This window comes from Anguilla anguilla, chromosome 9, assembly GCF_013347855.1.
Source record: "Anguilla anguilla isolate fAngAng1 chromosome 9, fAngAng1.pri, whole genome shotgun sequence".
In the NCBI taxonomy this organism is placed as follows: Eukaryota; Metazoa; Chordata; class Actinopteri; order Anguilliformes; family Anguillidae; genus Anguilla; species Anguilla anguilla.
Window position 1 is genome coordinate 3,093,884 of NC_049209.1, and position 13,926 is coordinate 3,107,809.

Genomic DNA, 13,926 nt, shown 5'->3' on the forward strand with positions numbered 1-13,926 from the left:
AAAAAAACAAAACCGTCCATCAGAGACCGAAAACAGTTCAGTCCCGAGTGCCACAAAGCTCCTTTATGGCTACTTCAGGGGGAGGAGCTAGTGCTGGCCATCAACAAAATAAACATACGGATCAACTCAAGTGGGCATGCAATGTATTGTGACAATGTTTTGTGAAATATGCTATGTAAATATGATATAAAGTTGATGTGAATGAAACGAGTGAGACCTGTAAGATCAGGGATATTTGATTTTTGGTTTTGGTACGCACCCCGGGAAGGGAACCTCCACCTCGTCCAGCCAGTCCTCCTGCTCCTCCGGGTAGTAGGGCCCCTCGGCGCGGTGGAGCTCCTGTCCCGCGTCCTCGCTCTCGCTGTCCCCCAGGGCGCTGTCCGAGCTCTCGTTCCGGGGGATGTCCCACTCGTTCAGGGGGGCCGCCTTCTTCAGGTCCACCGTGTCCCCCTGGGGGACGGTGACGGAGATCACGATGCCTCGGTCCTGCGCGGCAGGACACCCCGAACATCGGCCGCCGCCCGTCGCGTCCGCGGAGCTGCAGCCGCAACGGCCGCCGCCGCCGCCGCCCGCACCCCGGGGAACCGCCCCCTTCCCAGCAGCCCCCGGGGCGTCCGAGGGCTCCTTCTGCGACCGGTCTGCCCCGCCCGCCTCCAGCTTTTTGGACACGTCGTCGATAGTCCTGGTTTCCACGGGGTTGTCGTCGCTGAAGTACTCGTCGAACAGGTCCATGCAGTCCTCGGGGGCGGGCTTCCACCGGGGCATCTGGCTGGAGGTGCGGGGCAGCTTCTCCTGGCCCTCGCCGGGCTTGCTCTGGTCCTCCGCCGGCAGCCTGGCCTCGCGCTTGGGCTCTCCGGCGCCCCCTTCCTGCAGCTGCAGCAGCTGCTTCCTGTGCTTGCGGATCTGGCCCTCGACCCGCCGCCTCCGGCACTCCGTGTCTGAGTCCGGCGACATGGAGTCCCCGATGAGGAAGGTGACTTTGGAGGAGGGCTGCTCCTCCTCCTCCTCCTCCTCCTCCTCCGTGGGGAAGGGGCTGGCCAGGCTCTTATCCGGCGGCTTCTTCTCCAGCGGGATCCCGGACGACCGGAACACTTTGATGGGCAGACTCCCGCCGTCGGGGACGTCCTCGCAGACCGCCGCGACCTCCGACCCCGCCCCCAGCTCCGCCTCCAGGGCCACGCCCTTTTCCCGGGGGGACGCCGACCCCACGCACACCACCGTCTCCAGCTTGGCGTCCAGGCAGCGGCTGGCCTTCTCCCTGCAGGGGGGCGGGTCGGGCTCGTCCGGGGCTCCCCCCGGTGGACGGAGCAGGGCCTGCAGGACGCTGCTCTGCGAGTCCTGGCTGCTGTCCGTCTCCGGCACGGGGCCGGCCTCGTCCGCGCAGCCGCTGCTGCTGCGGCAGCTGTTGTCGGAGGGGTAGCCGCCGTCCTCGGGCGGGCCGTCCCGCGACAGGTAGTCGCCGCTGGGCTTGTGCACGGTGACCAGGACGTACTCGGACTCCTCCACCTCGCCCCGGCGCAGCGAGGTGGTGATGAGCGAGCCCGGCATGACGATGGCCTCGTCCTCGGCGCTCTCCAGCAGGTGCGTCTCCAGCAGCTCCGAGCAGCGGATGAAGTAGGTGAGGAAGTGCAGCAGCCGCTGCACCAGCTCCTGCCGCCGGCCCACCACCACCGTGCGGCACAGCCGGAGCGGCGAGCTGATGGCCCCGTACAGGTCGCCTGCGCCGGGAAAAGCAGCTCCGTCACAACCGCGGTCACGCTGCACGCAACGCACACGCAATGCACACGCAATGCGCACACGCAATAATAATTTTCCCCTCATTCTTATGCGCACATATGAACACACGCAAAGCGCCACTACTCTCTTACCTGTCAGCAGCTTCATAATTAAAGTACAGAAATGTCTGGATTTATGTAGTGTGCACATTTTGAGACTCTTTCTGCATATGTTCACACTTCATGAAATGCAGGTCAGATTGTTCATCTCTTCAATCTGAGTGGTAACGAATCAAGAATGCCTAATCTTTCTAAATGAACACATTTCACAAGCCATTGTGATTATTGTTTCATGTTGTATCAAGCATGACCACCAGATGGCGGCATATGCCCATGTCCATTTTAAATATTTAAAACTTTATTCTGCTAGTGTTCTCTCAAGCACAATTATTTATGTACTCAGGAGGCCTCATATATCTTTTGTTCTTCAAAATATTTCTCATAATGGGGAGTGATTAAAACACAGAGTGATGTATTTACCGAATTTGATTTGATTCGACATCTTTTTCTCAAAACTTTTTTTTTTGACTTCACAGAATTCTTCAGAATGGAAGGTCACTTTTCAAAGTTGGTATTTACAGAGAGGAAATGAAAGAACATACAACAGATGCGTAGGCTAAACAGCTGCCCAGTCTTGAACTTGTGACGTGTTTCAGCAGCGGCTGGATTTTCTCACCAGAGCCAGAGGCTATCAAGGGGAAACCCAGCAGCCTTGCTTACCGAGCTGAGCCCACAGCGGGTTGTACGGGTGCGTTTTGGCGGTATGGCTTACCGAGCTGGGCCCACAGCGGGTTGTACGGGTGCGTTTTGGCGGTATGGCTTACCCAGCTGGGCCCACAGCGGGTTGTACGGGTGCGCTTTGGCGGTATGGCTTACCCAGCTGGGCCCACAGCGGGTTGTACGGGTGCGCTTTGGCGGTATGGCTTACCCAGCTGGGCCCACAGCGGGTTGTACGGGTGCATTTTGGCGGTATGGCTTACCGAGCTGGGCCCACAGCGGGTTGTACGGGTGCGTTTTGGCGGTATGGCTTACCCAGCTGGGCCCACAGCGGGTTGTACGGGTGCGTTTTGGCCAGCAGGTCCACACTCTGGGACGAGTGCTTCTCCAGGAAGATCTTGATTGGCGGCTGTCCGTTTGGCATCACCGTGGGAACCCAAGCCAGATGATTGGTGAGGACAGCGGTGAGGAGCGCAGGAAGAAATCTGACGACAGGAAGGGATTGGTCAAACCATGATGCTCCGCCCCTTTATACTACATCACCTAGGCCAGTCATCTACCGAGAACTTTCTGTCATCACATGCAACTTTTACTCATCGCAAGCAACTTTTACTTATCGCAAGCAACTTTTACTCATCACATGCAACTTTTACTCATCGCAAGCAACTTTTACTCATCACAAGCAACTTTTACTCATCGCAAGCAACTTTTACTCATCCCAAGCAACTTTTACTCATCGCAAGCAACTTTTATTCACCACATGGAAAGGTTACAAAATTGGTCCATGTAATTAATAAAAGTAAACGATATGACGTTAATTGACTACAGAACCCCGAGTGCTGTGTAACGGCTCCCGTCAGACAGCAGGGGGAGCCGTTTAACGGCCCGCTGAGCGTAGCAGCGGATTCCCCGTGGTGGCGGCGGCGGCGGTACTCACTGGTTCTTGGAGGCCTGCTCCATCAGGAAGGCGAACTCCTTCATGAACTGGCCGCACAGCTGGTTCTTCTCCGGCGCGCCGGACATCATGGTCAGCCAGACGGGCTCGGGGACGCGCGGCATGGTGTACAGGTTACAGACGGTCGTCCTGGAAACAGAGCGGCCATTGTGAGGCCCTGGCGAACAGCGGGCGCGCGCGACGCGAGGGACTCCCTCCCTGCCGCAGCTCGGCGTCTGGAGATTCCACAGGGCGGCACGGCGGGGGGGCGGGGGACCAGCCCTTTACACTGCGCTGAGAGAGCCCCCCCTCACCCCCCCACCCACACCCCCCCTCCCCCCTCTCCCTCCGCCCCCGGGGGAATCCACCATCTGGGCACAGGCTCCAAACTGCGCCCACTGGACACTGGACACTGGACACTTTCGGGGCCTCCCAGAGCTGGAGCATAATTTCCAGTAGTTACTCAGAGAGAGTAAATAAACAAAGGCCGCCCCTCCAGATGGATTCCGCAGCCGCACGTTTTGTTTTTTTTTTAACCGCCGGCCCGTTAGAACGAGCCCCGCGCGGTGAGGGACGAGCGGCGGGTCGATAGAGCAGCACCGGGACGCGCTTGTTTCTCCTAACGAGCCGCAGAAGCCCCGATACGCGCTGCCTGCCGGCGAACGCTCGCTCGCTCGGTAAATACGAAGCGCAGAAAAGGTTGAACGAGTGTTGGGGAACGGCTGTTGGTTTTTGGCGAGTCTGCGATCCCAGCGCCTACACCCCAGCCTCAGTCAGGGCTCAGCGCCTACACCCCAGCCTCAGTCAGGGCTCAGCGCCTACACCCCAGCCTCAGTCAGGGCTCAGCGCCTACACCCCAGCCTCAGTCAGGGCTCAGCGCCTACACCCCAGCCTCAGTCAGGGCTCAGCGCCTACACCCCAGCCTCAGTCAGGCCTCCACTTTAAATTAAACTCCAGTTCCGAGTGCTCTGCTTAATCTGCGAGGTCCTATGAAAAGGCCCCAGGCCCACAGGGCCAGCCTCGCTCACTCAGGACACCTGCGGGCATGACTCTGCGTAACCCCCACAGCCCCCAAACGGCCGCCCAGGTGAACCCTGCGCTACGGGACGGGCGCAAAAACATGGGTCTGGGGCAGGAGGAGGGTCCTGAACAGCCACTCACTGAGCTCTGTTCCAGGGGAATCTATTCACACACGCACACGACCGTGGAGAGAGCGCCGGGGGCGAGCCGGAGAGGGACGAAGATAAGGATGAAGTTCGGGGGGGGGGGGTTATTTTTTCAGTTTTTTTCCATTACGCTTGCGTGATCTCAGAGCGCGGGTGGCGAATGCGCCCCCCCCATGTCCCCCCATGCCCCCCCCCCCGGGGCGGTATTTCCAGCCGAAGGTGAGATAGCGCTGATATTTGTTTGTCCCGCGCAGTGGCATTCCCTCTGACACACTATCTGCTATTCTGGCCGGCCTGACACTGTCCGAGGGAGATAGCGTTTCCTCTGGGGGGGGGGGGGGGGGGGGGATTGGGAGTCCGGTTGCCGTGGCAGCCAGCCAGCGGGCATGTGACCACGGCAACGGGAAGCCGTCTCATCGCTGAGCATGCGGGCAGCGCCGCAGAGACACGCGCCACCCCACACGCTGCGCTGCGGTGCTCCCAGCATGCACCGCGGCGCTGACAGGCATGCTGTCACTGCAGGGTTTAAAGAGCTCTGCCTCTGCCCGCTGGCCCGCCCCCTGCGCCCCCCCCGTCTGAGTCTGCGCTCGGCGGGAGCCTCCACAGGCAGATAAACGCTCGTTATCCCGTTCAGCCCAAAGAAAAACCCCACGAGATCAATCAAGCGGCCGCTACAGAGGAGGTATTACCCGAACAGTTAGTCTGTTTCCTCACACGGAAAGCGACAGTTGCACACGGAAAGCACGCGACTCCCCCGGGGGCTTCTGGGTAACGAGCGCGGGGAATTGCGCCCGTCCCTGCAGTAATTAAACGGGGCGGAGAGGCTCACCGGAACTCGTTCAGCCCGTCCACCATGCGGCTGTAGGCCAGAGCTCTCTGACTGGCATCCACAGACCGCCGGCTCATCTTCATAGCCTGGGCCAGAGAGACAGGCAGAGAGAGCTCCATAACACACTCACATGAGCACGCACACACTTACACACACACACACTCACATGAGCATGCACACACTTACACTAACACACACACCACACACACAGACACACTTACACTTACACACACACTCACATGAGCATGCACACACTTACACTTACACACACACTCACATGAGCATGCACACACTCACACACACACACACACACAGACACACTTACACTTACACACACACACACTTACACTTACACACACACGAAAACGCACACACACTTACACACAGACACACTTACACTTACACACACACACACTTACACACACACACACACACACACACTTACACACACACTTACACACACACACACACACACACACATGAACATGCACATACTTATATTTACACACACACACACATACACCTCAATCAATCAAATCAATCAAATTTTATTTGTACAGCGTATTTTACAGCAGTTGTCACTGTACGCTTTACAGACAACCCTGGCCTAAACCCCCACAGGAGCAAGCCTAAGGCAACAGTGGCAAGGAAAAACTCCCTGTGGCAGACGGGAAGAAACCTTGGAAGGAACCAGGCTCAAGGGGGAAACCCTCAGGGTGGCGACTGGTGACCAGCATATCAGTCACACACACACACACACACACACACACAGCGTGTGTCAGGCGCTCACCTGTTCGATTGCACTTTTCAGCTTGTTCATGTGACTCTCGAAGAGTGGGAAGTGAGAAAAGAAGAAGTCCTGGAACTTGCTGTTCTCCTCCTCGTCTTGTGACAGCAGAAAGATGACGCCGATGGCGATCTTCTTCTTCCTGGCGGCCCCGAGGCTGGGGCCGCCGCTGTCGTCAGACATGTTGAAGCTCTCCTCCACTGACCTACGACACACACACACGCACACGCGTGCACGCGCACACGCACACACACACACAGTTATGCTCGCTATCTCTCACATACGTGCCAAATGCGCTTTAAAGAAGCACATATCGTTCTGTTTTGTCTTGTGTTCCTTGGCTCGGCATGCAGAACACAACAGGGTCTTCATACTCACGCACACACGCACACACGCACTTTCTATTTATACCCCATTTAGGGACTCTTATAGCGAACAAAGCATGACATCTATAAAACTGTCACGGACAAGCTCAATTTTTAAAGTGAAAAGCGATCGTATGGGAAAACAGCACATGTGAAGCTGGTCTGGTTAAGACTGAGAACAGCTGGATTTAGGGGTAGGGTTACTGCTGAAGTTCGCACCATCGCGGGAAGACCCCGTTCTCCAGGCTGGTGGTCTGGCTCCTCAGCCAGCGTCTGTGGTAGCTGCTGGCACAGCTGCTGGTGAAGGAGGAACCGGGGGAGGGGAACGGAGTGATCAACAAGCTGCTCAGAGAGGCTGTGGAGAGAGGGAGAGAGAGAGAGAGGGAGAGGGGAAGAGAGGAGAGAGAGAGAGGGAGAGAGAGGGGGGGGGGGGGGAGGGGAAGAGAGGAGAGAGAGGAGAGGGAGAGAGAGAGAGGGACGAGGGGGAGAGAGAGAGTGAGATAGGGGATGAACAGAGTGGGGAGGGGAGAGAGAGAGAGAAAGCCATGGGAAGAGGAGGATGAGGGAAGAAGGAATGAGGGGAGAGGGAGGTAGAAGGGGGGAAGGAATGGGAGGAAGTAACAGATGAGAGGCGAGATGGAATGAGAAACAGAGAGAGAGAAGCAGAAAAGAGGAGAGCGGGAAAATTGGAGTTGAAGTGAGAATGAGAGAGGGGGAGGGGGGGAAGAGAGAGAGAGAGAGAGAGCATGTTAGGAACCGCCATTTCCGCCGTGTTTGTTATTCAGGGTGGCGGAACCTCACACAGGGCCCGTCCGCCACGGGCTCTGTCATTCCTGCATTTTCTGCGGCGCGGGGGCGCGGGTATCGAGAGCCGCTAAAAAAAAAAAAGCCGGAGCTTAAGGTAGCGGTAAAAAGGGGCGGAGCTGGAATCTCATTTAGGAGCGGCGGCGTTTCTATTTAAACACGCGCCCGCGCGTGTGACGCAGAAGGTGAGATGCCCGCCATGCCCGCCATGCCAGCCGCGCCAGGGGCCGGGTTTCCATTGGGAAAGTTTTTCCAGGCCCAGCGGGCGGCGTGGGGGTGGCAGGGGCACACGCCACGCGGGCGGCTTCCACCGCGGCCCGCGTGCCAACGGGGCCCCCCGTGGCCCCGAAACTTAAGGGCCTGGAACCCGACGCTGACGCGACGCTTTAGGCGCTACCTCACTGAGGCAGCCAATGAGCCGACACCAGCCAATCAGGAGTCAGATACTGCTGCTGCTGCTGCTGCGGCGCTGTCTAACTGGGCCCTGTTAAAGCCGTCTGGGACCGTTGCAGGTCTGCTCCTGGGCCAGGGGTGCGTAGTCTCATCTGAAAAGGGCCGGTGTGGGTGCGGGTTTTCGTCTTAGCCCAGTGCTGCGACACCTCATTATCTAATCGTGGTCTTCAATCAAGACCTGGATAAGCTGAATCAGGTGACTTAGCGCTGGGCTAAAACAAAACCTGCACCCACACCGGCCCTTTTAGGATAAGGCTGGACACCCCTGTTTTAGACCCCAGTGAAATTACCGCACATTTTCAGACCGGCTGTTCAGACTAACACATGGTTTCCATTCTAAGCAGCTGACCGAATCCCCCAAAACTACTGGACGGTGCAGATTCCATTCCATTCCCTATGGTATAATGCACTTAAAACAGAGGGCGATTCCCCCGAAAAGGGGGGATTTTCCAGGGGTGAAATGACTGGATTTCATGCTGGCCGTTACCTGATCTGGCGATCCCGCTGTCCCTCTCGTCGTACAGGCCTCTGCCCGGCATGTCCATGGGGTTACTGTGTCCTTCAGAGAGAGAGAGAGAGACCAGCTTTCAGAAATGTGCACACGTGGCTCCACACACACATGCACACGCACATGCATGCACACACACCCACACGTGCGCACATGCACACGCACACGCATGCACACACACCCACACGTGCGCACATGCATGCACACACACGCATGCACACACAAACATGCACGCGCGCACATACATACGCACACGCATGCACACACAAACATGCACGCGCGCACATGCATACGCACACGCATGCACACACAAACATGCACGCGTGCACATGCATACGCACACGCATGCACACACAAACATGCACGCGTGCACATACATACGCACACGCACGTGCATACACACATGCATACGAACACGCATACACACACAAACACACATACACACGTACACACGTACACACAGGCGCACATGTGCACACATGCATACACATGTATACATGCACACACGTACGTGCACACACGCACACGCATGCACACGTGCACACGCACGCCCACACACACACACGTACGCGCACACACACACACACACACACACACACACACACACGCACGCATACACACACACGCATGCACACGCACGCCCACACACACACATGTACGCGCACACACACACACACACACACACAAGCACAACAGCACACACACGCTGGCTGCAAGCGGTGCTGAAAGAGCTCTTGTCCCCCACCACCATTCATTCGAGAGAGGGAGAGGGGGAGGGGGGCACAAATCGCATATAGAAGCAGCAAAATCCTGGCCAAGGCGGAACAGCGGGAGATTAAACCAGGGAGCGCCAGCGGCCTCATCCCCGGGAGAGCCCCGGGGCCTGCAGCGCTCCTCTGCGCGGAGGGCCGAGAGCGCGGGGGGGAATTCCGCAGAGCCGCCGGCGGGAGCGGCACCTGTGGCGCGGGAATACCGCGGCCGCCGCGCCGACGTGATTTACGGCGGACTCAACGCAAGCGCCATTGTGATATACAGGAGCCTCGCGCTCCGTCCCAAAGCTCTAGAACATTCCTCCCCCGCGTAACTGGGCCGCGGCATTCCGCCAGCCTGGGGACGGCCGGGCCACAACCGCAGCTATTTTTAGGGGAAATGGCCGCCCCCCCCCCACCCCCCCACCCCCCCACCCCCCCACCACACTCACGCGCTAAAACAAGGGGAGAGGTGTCCATGTCCCGGGCAGACTGAGGGAGGTGGGGGGGAGGAGGAGGAGGAGGAGGAAGAGGAGAGGGAGGTGCAGAGCTGCTCATGCTGGAGTGAGTGAATGAGGAACAAGCCCCCCCATGCATGCACACGCCCCTACACGCATGCATGTGCATGCACACACATGCACAAGAACGCACGCGCCCCCACACGCATGCGCACACACATGCACAAGAATGCGCGCGCATGCACACGTCCCCACACACAAATGCGAACGCACCTCGCACACCCCCCACATACACATCATGCACACACGCGTCCCCACACGCGTGCACACATCCCACACTTATGAATACGCATGCATGCGCCACCACACGCGTGCACACATCCCACACTTATGAATACGCATGCATGCGCCACCACACGCATGCGCACACACCCCCACACGCGTGCGCACGCACCCCCACGCGCGTGCACACGCACCCCACACACGCGTGCACACGCACCCCCACGCGCGTGCAAGCGCACACTAAGCACACTGCAAACCTGAAAAGAAAGAGGCGCTCTTGATGAGGCGGAGAGGGCCCTGCTCAGAGAAGGCCCGGCGGGGGCTGCAGAGCTGAGACAATCCTGCGCGTCACAGCGGAAAGGGGAAGAAAAACAAACAAAACAAAACAAACAGACAGACGTGAACCAGGGGTTAGTGAAGCACTTCTGAACCTCGGGCAGGGCAGGACCACAGGGAGGGACGTCCTGAAGCAACAGGGACGCCACACAGGTTTCACACCTCAGTGAGTCAGGAGCGTCGCAATCCCTTAGGAAAACGCATCTTAGCGCGATCACAAAGTGGGCGCATGTGCCAAATAAATAACTCCATGCTTATTATAATATTACTATAGATATATTTTCCAAAGGGATTAAACGAGAGCAAAGTTCAAAACAAAGGTACACGTCGGCCCAGGTGTTGAGCCCACTGTACAAAACAATGCACTTTCAACTAAAAACCAGGAAATTTAGCTCTGCTACCAATGTTTTGAACCAGATTTCTCTGAATGTTAGAACACGGAGAAAGCAAAGACACGCAAACAGGTGACACACAGGCAGTATGTCAACACAAACATACAGTGGTGTGACCGAAAACACGTTAAACACCATCGATCTGAAAGAAGAACAATTCCAGCGTATCCTAGCAACACCAATCTGTATATAGAATATTTCAGTTTCTTTAAATGAATCGCGTTAACACAAAAACGGTCTAATTCCAAAATAAAATTTTAACAAACGTACTTCCATACACAGAACCGATGTTCACAGACACTACGGCCATTTTGAACCCCAGCGATCGAACGTTTGGTCCTGATCATAAGCAGAGCACGGATCCGGCTGCGTATCCATGCTAGCGCCCGATAGCGGACTGTGATTGGCTGCGCTCCGTCTCGTTACTCTAACGCTGCCGGTGTCCACTGAGCAGGCTTTACCTATGTTCCCCAGGAACCCGTTGGCACCCGTGTTCTGGTCTGGGCGCAGAGAATTCGAGTCCTGGTTGATGAACTCCAGGCTGTCCTGCAATCTGTCGAAGGGGAAGAGACGAGGTGAAGCCCTAACGTTGGGCCGGCTGAGCGTTAGACCTGAGCACGGTGTTCAGCGGTATGAGAGCAGTTTTCATAAATGTGAGAGCAGTGTTCAGAAATATGAGAGCAGTGTTCATAAATATGAGAGCAGTGTTCAGCGGTATGAGAGCAGTTCTCATAAATATGAGAGCAGTGTTCAGAAATATGAGAGCAGTGTTCAGCAGTATGAGATCAGTGTTCAGAGGTATGAGATCAGTGTTCAGAGGTATGAGATCAGTGTTCAGAGATATGAGAGCAGTGTTCAGAGGGAGGAGATCAGTGTTCAGAGATATGAGAGCAGTGTTCAGAGGTATGAGAGCAGTGTTCAGAGAGATAAGATCAGTGTTCAGATAGATGATGTCAGTGTTCAGAGGTATGATTGGTATAATTGGTGTTCAGGGCAGCAGGCCCTGACGCCGGGTGTGCAGTACTTACGTGTTGAGGCTGCCGTAAACGCTGCTTCCCGTCCGCGCGGTGAACACTTTGCTGAGCATCAGCTGAGGGGGGGACCTGCAGACACAGACGGGGCTAAGTAAGCTCCGCCCACCGCATCGTAGCCCCACCCACAAACACACAGCACAGCTAGGGCCCTCAGGAGGACTCAGTGGGCAAAAGGGGGCCTCAGGGGCCTCCGGGGACCTCTAGGGGGCCTCAGGGGGACTTAGGGGCCCTTAAGGGGACTCAGGGGGACTTAGGGGGACTTAGGGGGACTTAGGGGCTCTCAAGGGGACTCAGGGGGACTCAGGGGGACTCAGGGGGACTCAGGGGGACTCAGGGGGACTCAGGGGCAGGTCCCTGCTCACCGTATCTGGTGGATTTTCAGCGTGGATCCCTTGTAGCTCATGGCCACCGAGCCAAACATCATCTCCCCCAGCATACTGGCATCTGAGGAGCTGCGAGAATTCTGCACGGGAGCAACAGAGAGAGAGAGAGAGAGGGTACTGAGTGTGTGTGTGTGTGTGTGTGTGTCTCTGTATGTGTTTCTGTGTGTGTGTGTGTGTGTGTGTATGAGTGCATGTGTGTGTGTGTGTGTGCGCGTGTGTGTGGGTGTGTGTGCGTGTGTAAGTGTGTGTGTGTGTGTGTGTGCGTGTCTCTGTGTGTGTATGTGTGCATGTGTATGTAAGTGTGTGTGTGTATGTGTGCATGTGTATGTAAGTGTGTGTGTGTGTGTATGTGTGTGTGTGTAAGTGTGTGTATGTATGTGTGTGTGTGTAAGTGTGTGTGTGTAAGTGTGTGTATGTATGTGTGTGTGTGTGTATGTGTGCATGTGTATGTAAGTGTGTGTGTGTGTGTGTGTGTGTGTGTATGTGTGCGCGTGTGTAAGTAAGTGTGTGTGTGTAAGTGTGCATGTGTATGTAAGTGTGTATGTGTATGTGTGTGTGTGTGTGTGTATGTGTGTGTGTGTAAGTAAGTGTGTGTGTAAGTGTGTATGTGTGTGTGTATGTGGCGGGCGGGGCTGCTCACGGGGAAGCGTGGTCCCTGCTCTCGTGGCTCGGAGGCGGAGGAGGAGCAGCTGTCCAGGGAGCTGGTGCTGCCGCTCGTGGGCCTGAGCTTGCAGCACTTCCCAAACATCCGGGGCTGTGCCTCAGCGCTGGGCTTCTGCACACACAAGAGTGCAGTCAGCGCCTGCATTTCAACAGAGCGTACGCTAGCACCTAGAGCTAACAGAGCATGAGCCGCAGTACACTAGCGCCTAGAGCTAACAGAGCATGAGCCGCAGTACGCTAGCACCTACCGCTAACAGAGCATGAGCCGCAGTACCCTAGTGCCTAGAGCTAACAGAGCATGAGCCGCAGTACGCTAGCGCCTAGAGTTAACAGAGCATGAGCCGCAGTACGCTAGCACCTACCGCTAACAGAGCATGAGCCGCAGTACGCTAGCGCCTAGAGCTAACAGAGCATGAGCCGCAGTACGCTAGCGCCTAGAGCTAACAGAGCATGAGCCGCAGTACGCTAGCACCTACCGCTAACAGAGCATGAGCCGCAGTACGCTAGCGCCTAGAGCTAACAGAGCATGAGCCGCAGTACGCTAGCGCCTAGAGCTAACAGAGCATGAGCCGCAGTACGCTAGCGCCTAGAGCTAACAGAGCATGAGCCGCAGTACGCTAGCGCCTAGTGCTAACAGAGCCGCAGTACGCTAGCGCCTAGTGCTAACAGAGCATGAGCCGCAGTACGCTAGCGCCTAGAGCTAACAGAGCATGAGCCGCAGTACGCTAGCGCCTAGTGCTAACAGAGCCGCAGTACGCTAGCGCTAATGCATTTCCACTGCCACTATAACAGCGCGAGCAGCAGTATGCTACCACTAATTCATTTCCACAAGTGCTTCTGGGCTTGGCGGTGCTTTGACTGACCCTTCCTGTTTTGAGCTTACGGCCCCAGTAAAGAGTCTAGGACAAAGGAAAAGTTATCTGAGATGGCCTGTTACCAAATTAAGGACGACGTTAGCAGCCATTTTTCATTGGGAGTGTGATGTTTACTCCACGGAGTTGCACGGGTGGGGCGACAGTGGCACCAGCGTGACAGGTGTGTCTCCAGGTGTGAACTCGCTCCAGTTTTTCGGCAGAGCCCGCCAGAGATGCAGTGACTGTGACCGAGTCTCACACAAACAGCTCTGAGGCAGAGACACCACAAATACACAGTCACCAAACTCGCCCGCGTATTTTCATTAGCCCAGGGCACGTGAGGGCTGAAGAATTCATCTGAAAATGCATTCTGCATGAATCATAATTTCACGATAATAACAGAGACTGCCTTTGTCTGTGTCATAAAAGGAACATTA

General features: G+C 56.4%; 1 protein-coding gene across 2 annotated transcripts in view; it reads right to left on the minus strand.

The window, feature by feature from the left end:
* The window catches only part of fnip1 (folliculin interacting protein 1), a 35,851-nt gene that overhangs the window by 5,663 nt on the left and 16,262 nt on the right, over positions 1 to 13,926 (minus strand). Inside the window, exons 3-14 of one of the 2 annotated variants that reach the window (XM_035433479.1) lie at positions 12,613 to 12,747; positions 11,952 to 12,052; positions 11,584 to 11,658; positions 11,017 to 11,108; positions 10,085 to 10,168; positions 8,318 to 8,389; positions 6,793 to 6,928; positions 6,212 to 6,413; positions 5,422 to 5,507; positions 3,430 to 3,576; positions 2,808 to 2,977; positions 260 to 1,718 (exon numbers count right to left, since the gene is read on the minus strand). In XM_035433479.1, coding sequence (XP_035289370.1) covers positions 260 to 1,718; positions 2,808 to 2,977; positions 3,430 to 3,576; positions 5,422 to 5,507; positions 6,212 to 6,413; positions 6,793 to 6,928; positions 8,318 to 8,389; positions 10,085 to 10,168; positions 11,017 to 11,108; positions 11,584 to 11,658; positions 11,952 to 12,052; positions 12,613 to 12,747 — 2,759 coding nt within the window. The remainder of the gene's footprint in view (positions 1 to 259; positions 1,719 to 2,807; positions 2,978 to 3,429; positions 3,577 to 5,421; positions 5,508 to 6,211; positions 6,414 to 6,792; positions 6,929 to 8,317; positions 8,390 to 10,084; positions 10,169 to 11,016; positions 11,109 to 11,583; positions 11,659 to 11,951; positions 12,053 to 12,612; positions 12,748 to 13,926) is intronic. The other variant, XM_035433480.1, reaches the window with a different exon arrangement.